The sequence below is a fragment of the Trachypithecus francoisi genome, unplaced genomic scaffold (genome assembly GCF_009764315.1).
Source record: "Trachypithecus francoisi isolate TF-2019V2 unplaced genomic scaffold, Tfra_2.0 Lachesis_group2, whole genome shotgun sequence".
Taxonomy (NCBI): Eukaryota; Metazoa; Chordata; class Mammalia; order Primates; family Cercopithecidae; genus Trachypithecus; species Trachypithecus francoisi.
In genome coordinates this window covers 165,918,589-165,942,848 of record NW_022681465.1, presented here as the reverse complement: position 1 = coordinate 165,942,848, position 24,260 = coordinate 165,918,589, and the positions used below count along the sequence as shown (strand labels likewise).

At 37.1% G+C, this 24,260-nt stretch overlaps 1 protein-coding gene across 5 annotated transcripts in view; it reads left to right on the top strand.

Moving 5' to 3' along the window:
- The first annotated feature begins 321 nt into the window (after positions 1 to 321).
- Positions 322 to 24,260, top strand: part of GRAMD2B (GRAM domain containing 2B) — a 125,045-nt gene continuing 101,106 nt past the window's right edge. For 3 of the 5 annotated variants that reach the window (XM_033181399.1, XM_033181390.1, XM_033181389.1), the window contains exon 1: positions 323 to 573. In XM_033181399.1, coding sequence (XP_033037290.1) covers positions 449 to 573 — 125 coding nt within the window. In that variant the 5' untranslated portion in view covers positions 323 to 448. Of the gene's footprint in view, positions 574 to 24,260 lie in introns of all 5 variants that reach the window. The other 2 variants (XM_033181396.1, XM_033181397.1) reach the window with 2 other exon arrangements.

Sequence of the window (24,260 nt, the reverse complement as noted above, 5' to 3'; positions counted from 1 at the left end):
GAGTACAGGCATAAAGCACATCCACATTGCTCACCCTGTTGGTCAGGATCAGGTGGTTAGAAAAAGCATCCTGCTTTTCCTGTTTAGATGCTGCCAGTCTCTGCACCTCATTGTTTTGTTTAGGTGTTTACTTTTCCATGCGTTTCTGACTACATTCAGATTTAGTGGTGTTCATCTTAGTGAACTAAAAGTTGAATTTCCCAAACACATTTATTTCTTTAGAGCAAATATAGGTAGGATGAAAACCTCCCTGTGTCACACTGATATGTTACTCATTAACTGACTGTAAAAAAAGTAGCCTCAGCTAGATTAAGAGTCACATGAAGAAAGAGCTTCCTGCAGTGCAAGGACTGTGCAAAGCTGAAACGCAGAGATTTTCATACTATTTGGGAGACTCAGAAATGAGCTTTTAAGGTTGTTCCTTGACTTGGGGATCAATAAGCGCACAATGGTGAAGAAAAGAAAGCCTTCTAGTGACACGATGTTCCAGTTTGAGACTCCGGGCAGCCCAAGGAAGGCCAACGTGGAGGCCCCACGCAGCTCCACAGACAGCCCCAGCTCGGTGTTCCTCAGGTGGGTACAGCCTGGGCCTGGCCATCCACATCTGCCCACCTGGTGGCCTCAGCTACCCAACTGGTGACGCTTGGAGAGCTCCTTTTCCATTCCCAGAGGTAGGGATCAGCCATGGGAGGAGAAAGTACAGCCTAGGCGTCCTGACCAGTGGATTCAAAGGGGGTATATAATAAGGGATGTGCTCTTCTGAGCAAATAGAACTATTACTACTATTAAGGAAAAATAATTTTTAGTGCCTTCTGTAGTACTTTCTTAGTACTGGATAACTGGCCACTATGCAATTCCTCAATTCTTAACTTACTTTCAGGTTTATAGGAAGTGAAAACAAATGGTTTAACCCCAAATTGACTTTGGTATCAAAATTACCTGAACTATTATTAAAATAATAATTATTAAAATATTAAGATAATTGCCTTCTTTTTGCCTTTCCAATTTAAATTTAAAATAGTACCAACTGTGCTCTAGTTCAAGTATTTACTGCATAGTGATTCATAGCAGTTTCGGCCAATTTCAGAACATATTCATTTTAGCTATAAACATCAATATCCAAATCAACACATTAATATCCACATCAACACCACTCTAATAATTACATATTTTTCATGAAAATTTATTTTTCAATGCTTTATTCATTTTATCTCATTATAATTATCTAGCAATTCATAGAATGTATAAATTAAGTATAAGTCGAAATCACATATTCAAAAGAAAGTTTTTCCATCCAACTTTCATGTAAACTTTAATGTAGTATTCATGTAAACTTCTCAGAATAACCCCCACACCCAAACTTTACTTTTTGACAGTACCATATCCAGAAATTCAAAAGTTAAATATGATCCTTATTTTCTTTTTTAAATTGTTTTAAATCATTTACACAAAAACTACTTTAAATTATAGCTTTCAAAAATTTAATAGAAAACAAAGAAATTCCATTGCATTCACACATCAGAATGCCAGGTTGTGAAAATAAATTAAATACTTTTAAAAAGAAGTTTTAGAGACTAAAAAAGTGAACGTGTGAAAACTGTTTCATAATATATCTATTTCCAAGTTACTTAATTTTTCTATCCATTATTAAAATGAATCTATCTTACTTGCATTAGTAGTTGAGCAAAGGTATAATTCTGTGATTTAAAATGTAAAACTTAGATGAACAAAGAACAAAGGGAAAACATAAAAATAAAATAAAATGTAAAACTCATGCATTATTTCCATATTTTGCTGAGCGTCAAGTGCCTCTCGAATTGCTTTGTCTGTGGAATCCATCTCTTAAGTAGACTGTCATGCAAATTCTTCTTTGGAGCTTAAGCTCTAACCAGGAAAAATTAAATTAAATTAAATCAAATCAAAATGTATCAACAAACAAATATTAAAACAAACATAAAATACATAAAGCATAATTGAAATAAAATAAATATGATTTTCATAATTATAGATAAATAGAATAAAAGTAAAATAAAACCTGCATCAACCTAAATTCAAGCCTCTTGCAAAAAAAGCTCCAGCCTATGTCGCCTGCATATTTGAGTGTTCAATATCAAATTTCTATATTAGCATCTATAAGTGGTTTTTAAAAATGTGTATTAGAATCAACCTAAAAATTTTTAATGTATCTCTAAATAGGCATTGAAGGACTTTTAGTCTAGTTGAAAGATCTATTTAATGTATTGTGTAGAAAATCATTGAAAATACTTTGTGGAAGCATTCAGACACAAATTGGTTAAACCTTTGAGATAAAAAACAAGACCAGGTAAACACTTCCTTAACCTTCTAAATAAGTATTGAGAATTTATGTGACTGTTTTAGTATCACATTATCCTTTCAATGAACTAGAGCTAATAAAATGTATTTACAGATCAACAAGCCACTTCAAATAGGCACAGATAAAATTTACACAATGTTTTTATTCAATCACTCAATACAACAAAAGTTTATTGAGTAACTATGATACGCCAGGCTATGTAGAAGGCACAGAGGTTACAATCATGAGTGAGATAGACTTAGTCCCTGCTCTCATGGAGATTATTAGTTTAATGTTTAAGACAGGCCAAAAAATGAATGAATGCATATGTGCATACATAAATACATAATTCAAAAATAATTTGTTTTATAGGAAACAAAGCTGAGGCAGAGAGTAAGATAGAGAAAACTCATTTAGATGGGGTGGTAACTAAAGGACTCTCCAAGGAAGTGATATTCAGGCTGACTTAGAACCAGTCATCAAAAGACTGAGAAGGAGCGTGGTTGCCCTGCAGTAGGAAAGATAGGGAAGAAGTCTAGAGGAACCTGCAGAGAGTGACACCCATGAAATCAGAAAGATAAACAGATGATGAGGGGGGTTGGAGTTCTATTCTAATTGTGACAGGAAGCCACTGAGGGTTTAAAAGAGTGCCATAATGTGACGTTCACTTTAAAAGAGCACTCTGGCCCACTTGTGGGTTATTTCCAGTTGTCTGCGCATTCAAGCAATGCTACATCTTGCCCGTTTCCCCTGGTACACTGTGAAATGGTGTCTTTAAGGCATCTACCTAGAGGAAATGCTCATCATAGATTATGAACATGATTAACTTTCTTTGCTAATGTCATTCTGTTTTCCAAAGTTCTGTGTCATTTACACTGCAACCAGCAGTTATGCTGCTGCCTCAGCAACGTTGGAATTGTCTGATTTTTTACTTTTTTCAGTCTAGAAGGTGTGAAGTGGTAACTCAATGTGGGTTTAATATATGTTAAACTAAGAGGAGGAACATCTTTTCAACATGTTTAGTGGTCTTTTTTGTTTTCTCTTCTATAAAATGCCTGCTTATGAATTGATATCCCTTTTGGGGGAAAGAGGTCACTATCTTTTTCTTCTTTTGAGATAGTTTTTTAAAATACTCCAGACACTGATCTTTTGTTATATGTGTTGCAAGTATTTTATTCCAACATATGACTTGTCTGTTTGCACTCTCTATTATGTCTGAGTTATTTTAATTTGTCAATTTATTAATTATTTTCTTTATGAATTGTTTATGACTTAAGAAATCCTTCCATACCCTGAGGTCATAAGAACATATGTATTTTCTGCTAGAAGTATGTTTTTCTTTCAATCTAGGGTTCGTACTGTGTTTGGAATGCATTTCCTTTTCTGGTATGAATTAGGGCATCATTCTAAGTTATTTGTAGAGATAATAAATGGTCCCATATTGTTTATTGAATAGACTGTCCTTTCATCACTAATCTGTAATGCCAACTCTGTCATACATCACTGTCTTAATTACTATCACTTTATAATAAAAAACCTGCTAAGACAAGACTCCTTACCCAGTTCAGAAGTGTTTCATTACGTTGACCCTTTGTTCTTCCAGTTAAATTTTAGAATTAGCTTATCAAGTAAAACTGTTTTTAAATGAAATTACATTGAGCCTATTGTTCATTGTTGAGAAAATTCAACATCTTTACGATGTTAAATATACCAATTCATAAACACGGTATATCTTTCCATTTATTTAGGTTTCCTTTAATGTCCTTCAATACAGTTTTAGAATATTCTGCATAAAGATCTTATACATCATGTTACATTTATTCCTAGATATTTTATACCTTTGTTGTTATTGTAAATATATTTTACATTGTATTTTCTTTTGTTAATGTACAGAAATATAATTAGATTTCTAAATTGATCTTATGTTCAACATCCTTGCTAAACTTTTAATAATAAATCTGTAGACTCTAAGAGATTTTCTTTGTAGACAATAATATTTGAAATAATAAAAATTTTATTTTTACCTTTCCAAAATTTACTCCTTTAAATCTTTTTTTGCTTTATTACACAAGCAAGGACACTAGTATAATGTTGAGTAGATGCAATAATTCTAGACATCCTTGTATTCCTGATTTTAAAGGGAATGCTTTTAATATTTCAGGATTTATCAGTTGTTTTCAGATTAAAAGTTTCCTTCTAGTTAAAGTTTTCCAAGAGGTTATTAAAGTTATTCAGTGCTTTGCCAGCCTCCATTGAGTTAATCCCCATTTGAAAATCTTTGACATTCATAATGTGCACAGTACCTCAAAATTCAAAATTTGCAGAAATCATCATTTCTCAAAATATACAGAACATTAAGCAGACTTGGAAAAACATGAATTGCTGTAACCTCTATAGGTAGTTGACTGGGAAAGGCTTTGGAATTAAGAGTTCCATAAGTTAGTCACTCGGGAAATTTAAAAAATCAAAAACCTCTATTGGATCAAGAAGCTTTTGGAGATTTATTATGCAAATTAGCCATTAGGCAAAAGTGAAAGTTGCCCAGTGTAGTTAGTGTGTAGAATAGGACACCATGGCCTTTGGGAGTACAAACAAGGCCCAAGATGGGAACTGAAGAGGACAAAAATGAGGCAGAACTAATCGGAAATGTTAGGAGGGTGCTCAAAGTCCTTCTGTGTTCTGGGATGGGGACCACCCTAGGCTGCAGTCAACGATAACCTTGGTGTCCAAGGCAGCCCCACAGTCACACTCATTATGCCTCCACTTAGTGGCTCCAATGCATCTGTGTCTTCTCTATTCTAGCTGCCACCAGTGGGTAGGAGAGAAAATGTCTGCCCTTCTTTCCTTCTGCCCTCTTCTCTCAAGAGCTTTGTCTTTTCTTAGCCAACTCCACTTCTCCTGCTGTTACAAAAAGGACAGGAGCACTCTACGGCACCAGATGAACAGGCACACAGCAGACTCTGTGCCATGACCCATTTTCACTAGTCAACACCATAGGCTCAGCACCTGTTCACAAGAGTGGTATGTAGAGGCTGGAGTGGGGCCAAGTCCTGGGAAATGAGGTTTCTTCTCCAAGAGCAGGGATGAGATAGAAGCATTCACAGGAAGCAGCAGTTTTAAGGAGAAATATAATGGCATTAGTCTTCTGAGTGTGGAGCAGATATTTCAGCAAATGGGCGAGGTCGGGGCAGCAGGACCTGTGAAGCCTGCAGAGCTTCACAGAGGAGAGTGAGGGGCAGGCTAAGACAGGAGGCAGAGAAAGAATAAATTGCACCAGGATGTAGTGAGACATGGCTATGGAAGTTAAAATGAGAAGGTTAAATTGGAGGACTAGGCTTTCTTAGGAGAGTTAGAATTTTCCCAGCAGGAAAGAATAAAACTCCCCAGCAGCTGTCATTGCAAGGAGCGAAAGGACTTCTTGTCTCTTTCCCAGACTTCACCAGATACTTCCCCACATTCAGTATTTTCTCAATGCACATGTTCTATCTAGTTGTGAGGCTGTTGAACATGCTGGAAGTCCTCTTTGATGGCCTCAAAAATTCCTATGCCCTTTCAAGATGCACATCCTGGAAGGTCTAGTTTAAGCTCTGGGTAACTTCCCTGTGTCGCCCACACCCCTACTCTCGTCTCTCAGAACTAGCAGCCTTTTCTTAATTGTTGGCACTATATCCTATATTAACCACTTATCAGAATGTATTGCTGTCAGGATGTATTTATTATAAAGCCAATGCAGCTTAAGCTTCTACCCTCACTTATAAGACAGCTTCTACTGTCCAAGGACATGGAGGGCCACTAGTAAGGTGCGCAGATAGTCCTACATTCTTGAAAAATTCACAGATAGCATTTCAACTGCAATTATAATTTCTGTCTCTTTCCACTCCTATTTTTCCTCTTTCAAACTTTTCCTCCGGTCAGATATGTAGCCAAAGGCATTTTTGGCATTCTGAACTAAGGGGAAGTTGTTCAGAGATACATTTAGTTTGGTATTTGTGGAATCTATTCATGTGATTTGCCTTCATTTCTATGTGCACATAAGTTATCACTGGCTGTATGGTATTGGAATGGCTTCCAGGAATACTCCTACCACCCTCTAAGCCAATATACCCTGCTCTGGGGCATGGTGCAGAGCCAGAGATGGGCTCATGATATGAACATGGTGCCATGCATCAGAAGTGTGTGGGTAGTGGAAAAGAAAATGAGTTTGAAATGTACAGAACCAGAAATTAGTTTCTGACAAATTTTTCCAATCATCAGATACATAAATCATCAGATATATAAATATATAAAGTGGTAGATTCTATTCTTTTTATTGCCTAATCAACACAGTTCTCTCCTATTAGGACTATATACTCAAAAATGCAGCTGATATAATTATACCAACCTTATTCTTTTTGTTTCTTTTTTTGGTGGTAATTGTGCATAATAGACTTTATCAGAATTCTTGTGTTTATAAGGCACAAACCCAAAATAATACTAAAAACACCCACTGCATTTGTGTTTGTGTCATATAGTAGATTATCATGACATTACCAAAACTGGGTTTGAATTTGAAGTAAATCTTTAACCTATCAATGTAAAGGTAAGTATTTTTTCTAGAGAAAAAAACTAAACCACTTTCTTTCCTCTTTACTGAAAATATTATGAAGTTGTTGCCATATGAAGAGATCGATGAGTATCAGCTATAAATTATAAGAAAATATCACAGACTATGTCAGACAGTTAATTCATAAGAGCACTATATTACTTTTCTGGATTTGAAGATGTTTATGGAATCTGTAAACTCTTTCCAATTCATAATTTGATGTTTTCCTCATTTAAATGTATAATCACTTTCATGCCTAATTTCTTGTTCATACTTTTCTTAAAGAAGACTCTAAAATTGTATAAGCTTCAGGCCCATAAAACCTGGATCTGCCCTCTGATTATAACTCCTTCTATGCCCGTGGTCTCCAACAGATCTGTGTTTTCTATTTGTAGAACTTGATACACACTGTGTACTTTGCAGCACTGAGTGAAGGAATGGATGTGGTTCTCCCAGCTAGGGGAATGAACTCCCAAGGGGAAAGGATGTTGGCTTGTGACTGCCTGTTATTAGCTCCTCATTTTTGGACATTTTGAAAATATTGTAGTAAAACTGATTTTACACAAATGGTTTTGAGTCGTTTTTACTTTGCCAGTTTTTTCAGACCACCAAAAATTGTTATTTTAAAAAATACACACTATTCGATTACCTATTCTATAATATTTGACCCACTTTTTCTATTTCAATAGGTTTTTGGGAAACGGGTAGTGTTTGGTTACAACGATAAGTTCCTTAGAGGTGATTTCTGAGATTTTGATGCACCCATCACCCAAGCAGTGTGCACTGTACCCAATCTGTAGTCCTTTATCCCTCACCCCCATCCCACCCTTTCCCCCAAGTCCCCAGAGTCCATCGTATCATTCTTAAGCCTTTCTGTCCTCATATCTTAGCTCCCACTTATAAGTCAGAACATACAATATTTGATTTTCCATTCCGAGTTATTTCACTTGGAATAATAGTCTCCAATTCCATCCAGGTTGCTGCAAACACCATTATTTCATTCCTTTTTGTGGCTGAGTAGTATCCCATGGTAGATATATACTTTATTTTCTGTATCCACTCATTGATTGATGGGCATTTGGGCTGGTTCCATATTTTTGCAATTGTGAATTGTGTTGCTATAAACATGTATGTGCAAGTATCTTTTTCATATAACGACTTCTTTTCCTCTGGGTGGATACCCAGGAGTGGGATTGCTGGATCAAATGGTAGATCTATTTTTAGTTCTTTAAGGAATCTCCACACTGTTTGCCATAGTGGTGGTACTAGTTTACATTCCCACGAACAGTGTAAAAGTGTCCCTTTTCACCACATCCACACCAACATCTATTATTTTTTAATTTTTTGATTATGGCCATTCTTGCAGGAGTAAGATGGTATCACATTGTGGTTTTGATTCACATTTCCCTGATTATTAGTAATGCTGAGCATTTTTTCATATGTTTGTTAACCATTTGTATATCTTCTTTTGAGACATGTCTATTCATGTCCTTAGCCCACTTTTTGATGGGATTGTTTGTTTTTTTTCTTGCTTATTTGACTGATTTCCTTATACATTCTGGATATTGTCCTTGGTCAGACGTATAGATTTTGAAGATTTTCTCCCACTGTGTGGGTTGTCCGTTTACTCTGCTGATTATTTATTTTGCTTTTCAGAAGCTTTTTAGTTTACTTAAGTCCCACCTATTTATCTTTGTTTTTGTTGCATTGGCTTTTGGGTTCTTAGTCATGAAGCCTTTGCCTAAGCCAATGTCTGGAAGGGTTTTTCTGATGTTATATTCCAGAATTTTTATGGTGTCAGGTCTTAGAATAAAGCCTTTGATCCACCTTGAGTAGATTTTTATATAAGGTGGGAGATGAGGATCCAGTTTCATTCTTCTGCATGTGGCTTACCAATTATCCCAGCACCATTTGTTGAGTAGGGTGTCCTTTATCTACTTTTTGTTTTGTTTGCTTTGTCAAAGATCAGTTGGTTGTAAGCATTTGGCTATATTTCTGCATTTTTTATTCTGTTCCATTGGTCTATGTGCCTGTTTTTATACCAGTACCATGGTATTTTGGTGACTATGGCCTTATAGTATAGTTTGAAGTCAGGTAATGTGATGCCTCCAGAATTGTTCTTTTTGCTTAGCCTTGCTTTGGCAATGTGGGCTGGTTCCATATGAATTTTAGGGGTTTTTTTCTAGTTCTGTGAAGAATGATAGTGGTATTTTGATAGAAATTACATTGAATTTGTAAATTGCTTTTGTCAGTATGGTCATTTTCACAATATTGATTCTACCTATCCATGAGCATGGGATATATTTTCATTTGTTTGTGTTGTCTATGATTTTTTTTCAGCAATGTTTTGTAGTTTTCCTTGAAGAGATCTTTCACCTTCTTGGTTAGTTATATTCCTAAGTATTTTTTTTTTTTTTTGCAGCTATTGTAAAAGTGGTTGAGTTATTGATTTGATTCTCAGCTTGGTCACTGTTGGTGTATAGCAAAGCTACTGATTTGTGTACATTAATTTTGTATCTGGAAACTCTGCTGAATTCATTTATCTGTGTTAGGAGCTTTTTGGATGAGTTTTTAGGATTTTCTAGGCCTATGATCATATCACAGGCTAACAGTGACAGTTTGACTTCCTCTTTACCAATTGGGATGCTCTTTATTTCCTTCTATTTTCTGATTGCTCTGGCTGGGACTTTCAGCACTATGTTGAATAGAATTAGTGAGACTGGACATCCTTGTGCTGTGCCAGTTCTCAGGGGAATGCTTTCAACTTTTCACCATTCAGTATAATGTTGGCTAGGGTTTGTCATAGATGGCTTTTATTATCTTAAACACGTCCCTTGTATGCCGATTTTGCTGAGAGTTTTAATCATAAAGGGATGCTAGATTTTGTCAGATACTTTTTCTGCATCTATGGAGATGATCATGTGATTTTTGTTTTTAATTCTGTTTATGTGGTATATCACATTTATTGACTTGTGGATGTTAAACCATCCTTGCATCCCTGGTATAAACCCACTTGATCATGGTAAATTATCTTTTTGATATACTGTTGGATTCAGTCAGCTAGGATTTTGTTGAGGATTTTCTCATCTATGTTCATCAGGGATATTGGTCTGTAGTTTTCTTTTTTGATATATTCTTTCCTGGTTTTGGTATTGGGGTGGTATTTTCCTGTTCAACTAGTCCTTTTATCATTATGTAATGTCTGTCTTTGTCTCTTTTAACTGCTGTTGCTTTAAAGTTAGCTTTGTCTGATATAAGAATAGCTACTCCTGCTCACTTTTGGTGTCCGTTTGCATGGAATATCTTTTTCCACCCGTTTACCTTGGTTTTATGTGAGTCCTTATGTGTTAGGTGAGTCTCTTAAAGACAGCAGATACTTGGTTGGTGACATCTTATCCATTCTGCCAATCTGTATCTTTTAACTGGAGCATTTAGGCCATTTACATTCAACATTAGTATTGCGATGTGAGGTACTATTCTATTCGTTGTGCTGTTTGTGGCCTGAATACCTTGGGGTTTTTTTCATTGTGTTATTGTTTTATAGGTCCTGTGAGATTTATATTTTAAAGAGGTTCCATTTTGGCATATTTTGAGGATTTGTTTCACTATTTAGAACTCCTTTAGCTGCTCTTGTAGTGTTGGCTTGGTACTGGTGAATTCTCTCAGCATTTGTCTGAAAAAAAGTCTTTATCTTTCCTTCATTTATGAAGCTTAGTTTTGCTGGGTACAAAATTCTTGGCTGATAATTGTCTTGTTTAAGGAGGCTAAAGATAAGACTCCCTTCTAGCTTGTAGGTTTTATGCTGAGAAATCTGCTGTTAATCTGAAAGATTTTCTTTTATTAGGTTACCTGATGCTTTTGACTCACAGTTCTTAAGATTCTTTCCTTCATCTTGACTTTAGATAATCTGATGACTATGTGCCTAGTCGATTATATTTTTGTGACTAATTTCCCACATGTTCTTTGAGCTTCCTGTATTTGGGTGTCTAGACCTCTAGCAAGGCCAGGGAAGTTTTCCTCAGTTATTCCCTCAAATATATTTTCCAAACTTTTAGATTTCTCTTCTTCCTTGGGAACACAAATTATTGTTAGGTTTGGTTGTTTAACATAATCCCAAACTTCTTGGAGGCTTTGTTCACTTTTTAAATTCTTTTTTCTTTGTCTTTGTTGGATTGGGTTAATTCAAAAACTTGTCTTCAAGCTCTGAAGCTCTTTCTTCTACTTGTTTGATTCTATTGTTGAGACCTTCCCGTGTATTTTGCGTTTCTCTAAGTGTGTCCTTCATTTCCAGAAGTTGTGATTGTTTTTTATTTAAGCTATCTGTTTCTCTGGAGATTTTTCTGACCATATCCTGTAACATTTTTAAAAGTTCTTTAAGTTGGTATTTACCTTTCTCTGGAGGCTCCTTGATTAGCTTAATAATCAACCTTCTGAATTCTTTTTCTGGCAATTCAGAGATTTCTTCTGGTTTGGATCCATTGCTAGTGAACTAGTATGATCTTTGGGGGGTGTTAAAAAATCTTGTTTTGTCATATTACCAGAATCATTTTTCTGGTTCCTTCTCATTTGGGTAGACAATATCAGAGGGAAGATCTGGGGCTCAAGGGCTGCTGTTCAGATTCTTCTGTCCCACGGGGTGATCCTTCATGTGCTGCTGTCCCCCTTCCCCTAGGGATGGGGCTTCCTGAGAGTCAAACTGCAGTGATTATTCTTTCTCTTCTGGGTGTAGCCACTCAGCAGAGCTACCAGGCTCCGGGCCGATACTGAGGAATGTCTGCAAAGTGTCCCGTATTGTGATCCATCTTCAGGTCTGTCAGCCATGGATACCAGCACCTACTCTGGTGGCAGGGGAGTGAAGTAAACTCTGTGACTTACTTTTTAAATGAAGTTTTAAATTTCATGGAAATTTATTTTGGATGAATTCAGTTTAAAGTCCTCACTTTCATTAAAAGCTTTTGATTTTTGAACAGATAAAAAGTTCAATCAGGTTTATTTATATGCTTTCACCTCTAAAGATATTTAGGCTTCATATTTTATAAAAACAAAACCAGGCAAATGTAATTGAATTGAAGTTTCTAGTAGTTGCATCCTTGTGTAATTATGTAGAAGACCTAGCACGGAGCTACATGGGGCAAATTGGGAAGCCCTGCCAAGAAGCACGTAAGTGATGAATGAGTGCTGATATATAGCCCAGCAGTCACAACAATCATCTCTTCTATTTGCACAGTGCCTTACTCATGGGAACTTTTTATAGGCATTACCTTATAAACCTTGCTGGCCTTTGCTGTGGTAGATGGATTACAGTTATTCTCTGCATTACTTAGATGAAGTAAGCAGATTACAGAAAAAAAAAAGTTTTCTGTTGTTGCTGTATGGCAAAACTACGCGGACAAATTAGTCCAGGAAGTACATATACAGCCAGATACATGACCAAAATGGTATTATCCAAGTTCATGGACCAATTTACTCACCCAGCTCAGCTTCAAATTATTTGGGCTATTTTCAAAAATCAAACCCACAATCGAGGGTCATTTAATTCCATTTCTTTATCTCACTCAGGGTGCCTTCTAGAGCGCCAGAGCGTACAAAGATTTCAGAAGTAGACCTGGTAACTCTTTGAAAGAGAAGGTCAGGGAGAACTACGTGAGATTCCTAATTCTACACTGACTCATTATATGATTCTGTAGGCTTAAATGTTCTAGTGCTAGTTGTGACTGTTACAGGACAACGAGGGAGATCCACAGAGAAATAATGGTATATTACTCATCACCCAGAGCTCCTAGAAGCTAGCAAATACATTCTTTCCTCTCTAGCCCTAGTACTTAGCACATACGAAAAAACTACTTTACTAAAGCAGAATCTTGAGTGTATTCTTCAATAGATCTTAAATCTATTCTTCAAGAAGAATAGATTCTTCTTGAGTAAATAAGGCTTAGATCCTGCTTCCAGGAGCTGAAATCTCTGTTGGTGACTGACACAGATCCAGGATACTATAGAAGGCAGACAATGTACACACACTTTGAAAATTAAATTATGAGCATAGCTCTCCAAACTATCCTTTTCTACAACATCTTTCTTGCTCATCCTCAAAATGCCATATTTAGATCTAGAAATAAACTGCACATTTCCAATGCTTAGTGCAACAAAATAAACCTTACCTAATGTAAAAAACGAACAGTTGCCAGTATGATCCCAGAGAAAGGGAACGTTTCTATTTATTCCTTCAAATAGCCCCATAAGGGAAGGGTAATATTCCATGAGCAGGTCTCACTTCAAACATACTCCTGTGTGGAGGGAAAAGAAATCTGGAAGCAGGAACGGGGAAGTAGAACAGGTATCTTTAGTGATCTCACAGAGTTGTCCTTTGGCCTCTTAAGGAGAATTAACTGTGACCCCGTCAGCTTCCCCAGTCATACCTGTTGCCCTTCCTTGTGCTCAAGAAGTCCACACTCTATGCACGCAGTCTGGTTCAGGGCCTTTGCACCTTCTTTGCCTACAATACTCTGGCAGGGTAAATTCGGAGCTGTCCTTCACACCTGGGCTAGGTATCACTGCCTTCAGAAAGCCTGCCCTGGCACCAATCTCCCTTTCTCTGTGCTCACATTGTGCCTTTTATTTATCTTTGCTGTAACATTCATTCTACATTAAAACATACTTGTTATATTTGTCCTTCTTCCTCACTGTGCTGCCTTTGGTTTCTAACCGATCACTGAGCACAGTTCTTGGCATAAAGTAGACAACAATAAATATTAGACGGATGAATAAATTTCAGGTAGGTCATGGATGAGTGAAGACCTCCCCTGGTTGACAAGCAAGGCTGACCCTTGCTGGGAGTGCTGCTGACTTCACCCCAGGAGGGCTGAAGCTCAGCAGAACATTCAGGGCACACCAGTCACTAATATGCTCAATGTAGGGAGAACAGCAAGTGGCAAATCAAATGATGCCGCAGACCTTCTGATTCATAGTCCAGGAACTTTCCGCTACTCCACAGGGATTTATTAATCGATCTGAATTGGGATTTGACTCTCAGCAACCCCAAATATGTTATTCTTGCAACTGGGAAAAGAGAGGGGAAAATTACACAACAAAAAGGACACCCTGAGCAATATAGGCTGAAATTTTTACCTCCATAAATGTAAATGTAAATTAATTTGAGCTTAATTTCACATCGAATTCATTTAAGTTTAAAAATTAATTACAGTGAAGTTGAATTAAGTTATATATGAAAGAGATAAGCATTTACTTAAAGAAAACATCCATTTTTAATTTAATATTCCCTTACACATGCCGCCCGCTTTCATATCTTCATGCCTCTGCTCTTATTTTCTCTGCGCCGGAAATAACATTTTCCTCAAACAATACTTAGTCAAAAAGTATTTATTGTGTAATAAGGTACTAGAGACCCGCTGGTGAATAAAACCAGTGTGGCAAGTTCTTATGTTGCTTGTAGTCAGAGGAAGACAGGCATTAAAGAGGATTCTGACTGTCTTGCATACTGAGAAGGCAGAGTAGAAGGCAGAGGGAGCAATGCGGGGGCAACCCAGTCCATGGAGTCAAAAAGCAGCAGTCTCTGAGGAAATGAAACAGAACCTGAGACTGGAACAGAGGAAGAGGGAGAGATAGAATCCCATTTGCAGAAATAGCATTTGCTATTCTCTGTGGAGGAGATAACACATTTCAAGTTGCTGAAAGAACACTGGGTCTCTGGAGCAGAGAGAGGGAGAGAGGGTTGGAGGAAATGAGGTAAATCGCAGACACACTTTCCTCAAAGAGTAAACATGAAACTCCAAAGCGTAATTATCCCAAATTGTAAACAAAATAAAACTCTCCAGGATTAATATCATCCTATTTGTTTTTCTTTTAGAGATTGTATTCGGTTGACATAGATGCTGAGTTAGTAGTGACTCCTGTAATACGTCATATTTTGGGAAAAAAAAGATAGTCATTTCTCTTGTGTACCTGTACCTCACCATCACCACCCAGGATCTGTCTGCTGATCCTTGCATGATTCCATGCTCTCCAACATTCAAAGGCAAATCCAAATTCCAAATCGGTCACTGATATGAACATGAAATCCCCAAGGAGTGCTTCCCAAGCTGAGTAAGAACGATAAGTGTTAGATAAGTTATCAATTGCTTCACAATATATTATGCCAAATCTTAGTGTCTTAAACAAAGAGCATGTGTTATCTTACACAGTACCTGTGGGTTCTGAATCTGGAAGTAAATTGGCTAGGTAGCTCTGGCTCAGGGACTCCCATGAGGTGGACAATTCAAGGCTGAGAATACCAAGAAGGGCGATCACTGGGGACCATCTTGGAGGCTGGCCACCACAAAAGCTCTGAATATTTCTAATCTGAAAGGCAGTATTTGGTGAAAGGACATTAGTCTTGGAGTTACTTGGATCTGTATTTGAATCACAACTCTGCCACTTACTGCGCCACCTTAGTCCTGTTAACTAATCTTTCTAAATTCCAGCTTTCTCATTTGTCAGATGGGGCTAATAGCATCTAGCTTGTTGCACTATTGTGAGGATTAGGTATGGATAATTAGGGAGGCTGGCAAGTTGGAGGCACTGAAGAATTGTTGTCATTATAGCTACAACGTAGATGAATTGTTACTATAGAAACACAGTTGGAAGTCATTATCCATACAACCCTATGTCAAATTCTAAGGTTTTGTTTTACCTATTTGTTTTATTATCACAATACATTCTTTTATAACCTAGTGAGAGACAAACAAAGGGAAAAGAAAAGGTACATGAAGCTTTTAAAAAGTATTTACTTTTGTGTATTTGAATACATGTAAAAACCATAGAACTTTAAGGGTCAAACTTGAAGAGTCAAAAAACTGTCAAGCGAGTTCAGTTCTCCCATATGACTGAAGTCCGTATTTTGATGACCTTAAGTAAACATGGAAATAAATAAATAAAAATAAAGAAAATAGAAGGGGAAATAAAAACTACCAATACTGAGCTAAGTGGGTTTCTCAAAATTTTAACTCTTCTGAAAAAAAACAAAATGGATGATCTCTTTTTATAAAAAGATAAGTTCTGTCTCAAGTCAAAACAAAACTTTTTTTCCCAACATGGCTACTGGTTTACAAGGCTAAACAAATGTTCCGTACTCAGGAATTTGAGGACTGTGCTTTGGCTTGGTTTTAAATGTCTCTGGGCTTAGTTTATTTTCTGGAAACATAAGAATAAAGACACTAAGAGAAGATGGTTCTCCATCTGTATACTCAAAATATTATTTCTCTCTTATTGCTCCTATACAAGAAAATATATATATTTATGTATTTATAATTATATATGTGTATAATTTCTCCAAATTCATATGCTGAGAGTATAAGTGGAAAGGGTACAGACCTGGCCCTGGCAGGCTTTTGTTCCTGTGGCAAAGCACTAAGTCTCACTTTTTTCTTATCTCACAAACGGAGAACAAATTGTAAACAGAATTTTAATAGACAACGGAGAAACAGAAAGAAGAGAGAAAAAATCAATGGAGATTATATATACACATAAATGTATGAGTTCCTTCTGGGGAAAAATGAAGAATTGTCTTTAGGGACTATTTCATTCTTTTGGCATTTAAAACAATTTTTATATAGTCACTATCTGAAGTGCTACATTTACCACAAAGCTAATGAAGCTGAAACTTCAGAGTTTGTCACTTGAATGAACTTCTAATTCAATATTCATTGTTCACCTAATTTTGTGGGTTTTTTATTAAAGAAACCCCCCATAGTATATTAGCTTCAGGCCCTATAAAACTGAGTCTGTCCCAGTTGCTGCTGCTGTTAACTTAAAGACGCAATTTTCAGGCCGGGCACAGTGGCTCACGCCTATACTCTCAGTACTTTAGGAGGCCAAGGCAGGTGAATCACTTGAGCCCGGGAGTTCGAGACCAGCCTGACCAACATGGTGAAACCCCATCTCTACAAAAAATACAAAAATTAGCCAGGTGTGGTGGTTCCTGCCTGTGGTCCCAACTGCTTAGGGAGTTGAGGCAGGAGTATCTCTTGAACCCAGGAGATTGAGGCTGCAGTGAGCCATATTCATGCCACTGCACTCCAGCCTGGGTGACAAAGCAAACTCTTATCTCAAAAAATAAACAAACAAATAAATTAATTAAATAAAGATGCTGTTTTCAACCAAGACAAATTTTCTAAATATTATAATGAAGATTTTATGCCAGTAAGTGAGATTATTTACTAACATGCAGTTTAACAAACCTATATAAGAAGCTATCATTATGCTATGAAAGGTTTATACCATTTTGGAATCAATCATTGATTCCTGGAAAATATGAACATGAAATGTATTCCCTACACGAACATAACTTTTTTGGGAATATTCATCTTAATGTAATGTAAGATGATCACATTGTATAAGCCATGTAATTCAGCACACTAGATTATACAACATATTTGTAATGTAGAATTTTATTTTAGAGTAAATTATGGATAAATATATCTTTATTTTCCTTGTTAAGAGAGAAAAAAACCTATTGAATCTTTTATTTATCTACATTATTATATACCACATTTGGGAGGTTTTGAAGAACTAGAGCTTCCAAAAATCCAAAAGTTACCCTAGACGGGGGGGTTGGGGTGAGAATTGAAAAATTATCTATTAGGTACAATATTTACTATAAGGCTGACGGGCATGCCAGAAGTCCAGACATCTCCACTTGGCAATATATGCATGTAAGAAACCTGACTGGTACCTCCTAAATAGATAAAAATTTAAAAATACAAAACAACCCGAAGTGACTTTACTAACAATAATTCTCATCTGCATGGAGAAGTAGCATAGGATAGTAGTGAAGAGCCCCAAATTCTTAGCCAGCCTGCCTGTGTTCTAATGCCATCTATGTTACTTATCGTGTTGCACTGTAGTTTGTTCTGCTGTTAAAGGAAGGCTGAAAGCTTCCCCCTCACAGGGTTATTGTAAGGATTAAATGAATCACCTCATCTGTGAAGTGCTTAGAAAACTACTTAGCACATATGAGCACTATAAGTGTCACTGGGAATACCTTTGGCTGGTTTCTAACTTAGGCTGTCATCTCACGTATTGCTTTATTAACCTGGATAATGATTTCGATCTTCTCTCCCACTGTCATTCTTCCATGAGCAAGGACACCTTGCTCCTAGTTCACCTCCTGAATTGCCACACTTGTACCGGAAGAAATTATATTACTCATCCTTGTATCCTCCTAAGGTATTGTTTTTATCGTCTTCTCTTCTTACTAAGAGTCCCTAAATTTTTTTTTTTTAATTGCAAGTCAACACAGGAAAAACTAAAATAGAAAACTGTGTGCTTAAAATAAATGTTTCACAGCATAATATTATGTGTTTTTTCAAAAGATGTTTTAATATTTGTTAAATTGTGCTGGGCGTGGTGGCTCATACCTGTAATCCCAGCACTTTGGGAGGCGGAGGTGGGTGGATCACCTGAAGTCAGGAGTTTGAGACCAGACTGGCCAACATAGTAAAACTTCCTTCCTACTAAAAATATAAACATTAGCTGGGTGTGGTGGTGCGTGCCTGTACTCCCAGCTACTTGGGAGGCTGAGGCAAGAGAATTGCTTGAATCTGGGAGGTGGAGGTTGCAGTAAGCCAAGATCATGCCACTGCACTCCAACCTGGGCAACAGAGTGAGACTCCATCTCAAAAAAAAAAAAAAATTGTTAAATTGTCCACATTGGGAAATATAACTGTGCCAATTGCTAACAAAGGGTTTTACTTTTGATGATGAATAAAGTAGTAAAATTTTAGGTTGAGTTGTTTATATAAAAATTACTGAAAGATGTCTTTATAGTACATATAAATAGGCATATCTCTACTGGAAGGTGCCTCCTCATTTATTAGTCTACATGCCACACAGGAATAGGCTGAACGGAGATGACTTGACTTTGAACTTTCACTGATATCTAGGTTTATAATAATAAAACAGAATGTATTTATTATGGCCCTAACCTGCTTCTGTACCCATGGACACCAAATGATTGAGACATGTATATAAAAGTTCTGAAGTCATGCTGTAAAGCAAGGTAAATATTTAACTGAAATATCAAGTGACTTTTCCTAAGGTCTTATATCCAACTGACAGGAAAGGAGTTTTGTTTGTTATTTTCTACGTAGTTATATAAATGGCCATTAATTAATGATAAACAATAATAAGCGTACAGCATGATGAAATGTACAGTTAGGCTGACACTACAGTTTTTTGGCCTAGGACTCTTCTTTAGACCCGAAAGAGGAATATCATTGTTGATTGCTGAAACCAGAAGAAATAAAATCATTCTGCTGTATATCTGTCAGGACTTTTTATGCTGCCAGAAAGTTATATAACCATAAGTAAAGTAATTTCAGCAGCCTTTCATAAATGCAGTTGGAAGAGTGATAACTTTAATTCTGCTAGGCAATTCTTGAGTTGGTCCAACCAGCTCCATAATCTCTTGATAAAATGATAACAACCTAACATTTACTCTCAGATGTCTTCTGTATGCCAGACATCTCCTCCTCCTAAACCCTTTTCACAAATTGGCTAATTTAAACTTCACAATAACCTTATGAAATAGGAACTATTATTACTCCATTTTCCATGTAAGAAACTGAGGCTTAAAAATATTCTGCCTAATTCCCATAATAAAAGAGTTGAACTCTATATGAAAATTCTAAATTCCATACTCTAGCCACTTTACTGTACTCCAACTCCTCCCACCTTTAATTTCCATCCATCATATAGTAACAGATTGGGCTTAAAGATGTAGACCTCCTAATGTTAGTGGGATGATTTAAAATCTGGTACAGGAGTTAGATGTGGCACCAAAAGCATGAGTGAAAAATAAATGAATCAGTTGAGGTCAGGAGTTTGAGACCAGCCTGGCCAACATGGTAAAACCCCATTTCTACTAAAAATACAAAAATTAGCCAGGTGTAATGGCACACACCTGTAGTCCCAGCTACTCGGGAGGCTGAGGCAGGAGAATCACTTGAACCGAGGAGGATCACGCCACTGCACTCTAGCCGGGCAAAAGCTGGAGACTCTGTCTCAAAAAAAAAAAAAAAAAAAAGACCCTGTACGTGGTTATTTGCCAGTTATAGCTCAACAAAGCTGAAATAAAACCTGTCCAAGTAACAATAACACTTGTACATGGATGTTCATAGCAGTATTATTCATAATGGCCAAAAAATGGAAACAATTCAAATGTCATCTACTGATGAATAGATAAAATAAAATGTGGTATGTCCATGCAATGGAATATTATTTGGCAATAAAAAGGAATGAAGTACTATTATATGCCACAACACAAATGAAAGAAGCTAGTCATAAAAGGCCACATGATTCCATTTATACGAAGAATAGGCAAATCCATAGAGATGGCGGGTCAATTAGTTCCCAGGAACTGCAGGGAAGGAATGATGGGGATTGATTACTAGTGGGTACAGGGTTTTTTGGGGAGGGTTTTGAAAATGTTCTAGAATTGGTGGGGAAAGTTACACAATTCTGTTTGTGGTATAAAATCACCCAATTTTACCCTTCAAAGGGGTGAATTTTGTAGTATAGTGAATTATATCTCAATAAAACTATTATTTTTTAAAAGGTAAGAGAGATCCTTACAAACCATTTCTTTCTTGGAAGTTCATATTCTGTAAGTTACAAAGTAAGTAAATAATTTTTCCATGACTAAATTGGCTTGATGATTTTCAAAAAGATTGACACGCCTTTGCTAAACTATATCTTCTGGATCCGTATTTTATTTGACATTCAACTTTTCAGAAACACTTCCCTTTTCTCTTTTCACTAAAATTGCGTAACACTACAAAAGGGATGTATCAGGATGAGTACTGCAAGAAAAGGGGTTGTGTTCCCCAAGACCACCCACACTCAGAGATTCACTAGGACTCATAGAACTCAGCATCATTGGACTCATGGCTAAGATTTCTTACAGTGACATAGTAAGGTGGATCACAGGGGGAAAGACACAAGTGGAGTCTGCACGAATCCATGTGCAGGCTTCCTTAGGCTCTTTCCCTCCCGTGATGGGGCACATTTTTGCACCAGCAACAAAAATGTAGCAATATGTGTGCAATATTTCTGCCCAGAGATGCCCATTAGCAACTCAGAACCGAATATTTTTATCGGAAGCTGGTCACACAGGCACTCTCTGCCCAATACATACCTCGAATTTGAACTCCCAGAATGAAAGCAGGGGTTCAACATAAATCCTATTATTTGCATAGTTTAGACAAGTGATCCCCAACCTTTTTGGCACCAGGGATTGGTTTTTGGAAGACAATGGTTCTTCCACGAAATTAAAGTTCTTTTTCTTTTTTCAAATTATTTTTCTTTCACGGGAGGGTGAGGTGGGGGCGGGGGGTGCGGGATGGGAAACGGTTTCAGGATAAAACTATTCCACCTCAGATCATCAGGCATTAGTTAGATTCTCATAAGGAGCACTCACCCTAGATCTCTCGCATGTACAGTTCGCAATAGGGTTTGTGCTCCTATGAGAATCTAATGCCGCCACTGATCTGACCACGCTTGGGCAGTAATGCTTGCTCACCGGCCACTCACCTCCTGCTGTGCGGCCAGGTTCCTAACAGGCCACAGACAGATACCCGTCTGTGATCTGAAGGCTGAGGACCCCTGAATTAGAATCTATTTGAAAAATAAAGTGGAAGGTCATCTTTCTTCCCAGAACAGTAAGTTTCTGTTTCATAGGAATTTTTTAACTTCCGAACAGTTTGTTACAAAATACATAATTACACCGCAGGACTCAAAGTTCATGCAAGAAAATATTTAAGGACTGAGTGGCTACTTGGAATTTCTTAGACAACCTACCTTCACTACTTTTTTCCTTTTTTCTCGCCTTCCTCTCTTTCCCTTCCCTGCTTTCACCCATCAGCTGCATCTTTTTCGTTTTCCCTTTTTCCATCATGACCATCTCCCCAATTATAAACTGACTGTAATTTCAAAACATTCAAATCAATGTAAAAATTGTTTCCTTCTACAATTTTATTTCACAAGTTTTCCTAAGTGTAAAATATTATCTCACTAATAGATGAATTCTCATAAAACTTTTTACATGTTTGCCTATACATGTACCTGCATCTTCCAAATTAATAGCTTGATTTAAAAATTATCTTCAGAAAATATCAAAGTTCATGGAAATAAATAAAATTTTTTTGCCAAATTGCAGCTTCAGCCCTTCGAAAAAATATATAGTAAATTCTTATTTAGCAGCAGCATTTAAATACTACAACATTTCAAAATCTTCAGAGTTCCACCTTACCCATAAGGCATGAGGAAACCCAACTTCCCCAGAACCAGACTTGGTGGTCAATTATCTGGAATCTCCAAATAAGTCAACTTGGAAGCAAGACACAACCTATGGAACCATTTGCAGACTATACCAGCCTCCAATCATGGGAGAGAATTATCTCCCATTTCAATTGCCTTGCATGGAGGCAGGGTTCTATTAAGAGTAAAATGATTCTCCCTAAAGCACTGGAAAAAACGTTTCCTAAAAAAAAAATTGAAAAAGTTAATTTGATAGCAAAGAGCATGAACAGACACTAGAAAGCGTAAGATCATAATCCCATGCAGGCCAGGCCTTCCCTGAACCATCCTGAGTACCATGCAAAGGTGGCAATCTAATGTGCTCAGAAGGGGGCATCTGAGAGTATCACAAGACACTCATACCTATGTCAGTTGTTAAAAAACTAGGGCTATTAACCTGTGTTTGTGGGAAATTTTAACTAATTAATTAGCTGAACTTAATGAAAACATTACTCTAAAACTGATAAAGAACACAATCTACTAAAAAATATGCATTAAATACCCCATGTCTGTGCATGCGACCTAAAGGATATTCCAAACAAAGTATTCTAAAATAATATTTCATACAAAATTCATACCGGAAATGGTTCATTTAACTCATTCTAAAAACAGCCTAATTTGGAGAGGCCCAGTATCCGCTAGATCTTCAGGCAGGTTTCAACAATCCCTCATACACGTTTTAAACTAATAAGCGCAAAGTTGCAGACACCCTTCTGACATACAATTATTTTATCCTGCACTTATCATTTAAAGAAGTAGTGGCTGAATTGGGAGCAGAAAATTTAATTTCTTGAGTTGCTCTGGCTTTATTGGACTAAAGGTAGCAGTGATTGTACTAAATAGATTTTTTTAAAAAGCTCTTTTCTGAGTACCATTCTCATAGTGGCCATGCTATTACATTCATACAATTTTAGTGCAATGCTTGGATTGTAATAGCCTTTGGACACCTGTGCATTGTAGTGCAAGATGTAACACATTATTATTTGTGACACCCCCTCAAATGCCAATTTACTAGACTACAGATTGCTCTCTAGGCCCAATAAATCTTTACAAGCCTATCTAAAGTGGATGTACTATACTCTTTTCTCCCTTCTTCCATTCGTTTTGTGCAGTAAATTTTAGGAAGTGGTGATTATTAAAAAAAAAAAAAAAAAACTAGGGCTATTAGGCCGGGCGCGGTGGCTCACGCCTGTTATCCCAGCACTTTTGGAGGCCAAGGCGGGCAGATCACAAGGTCAGGAGATCGAGACCATCCTGGCCAACACGGTGAAAGCCTGTCTCTACTAAAAATGCAAAATAAATTAGCCAGATATGGTGGCAGGTGCCTGTAGTCCCAGATACTCCGGAGGCTGAGGCAGGAGAATGGCGTGAACCTGGGAGGCAGAGCTTGTAGTGAGCCGAGATGGCGCCACCGCACTCCAGCCTGGGCGACAGAGTAAGACTCCGTCTGAAAAAAAAAAAAAAGAAAAACTAGGGATATTAGTCTGCAGAGGCAAAGCTCAGAGGTCAGGTAGAGAAAGTAGGGCATGAGTATCAGTTCAGGTATTTAAAGGTTTGTTATGTGGTAGAGCAAGTCTACATGGCCTGACGAGCTAAAACTGGAAGAAACAAGTGCGAAGAGATTGACAGTCCAATCATCATAAAAAAGAACTCTCAGCAACCAGAACTGCCCAAGGATGGCCTGGCTGCTTTGAGCCATAATGAGCTGCCTGTAGCTAGAAATGTTAAAGTTTTTGATTGATTCATTCAGTATTCTGCATTCCATTTCAATATTCTGCATTCCATGCAGTCTTTACTCTGGAGACTGGACATTGGCTCTACACACGTGAGTGAAATAGTCATGGTTCCTGCTCTCAACTAACTTAGATTCTGATGGTGTGATTTCAGATCTTTAGAGGAAATTTAAATATACATACAGATAGGACCTGTGAAATGTTTTGTAACTCAAGAAACTGTAAATCTATGAAATAAAAGCCATGGGTTTTTCTACCTTTGGAGTACCACAAATACGTTTTT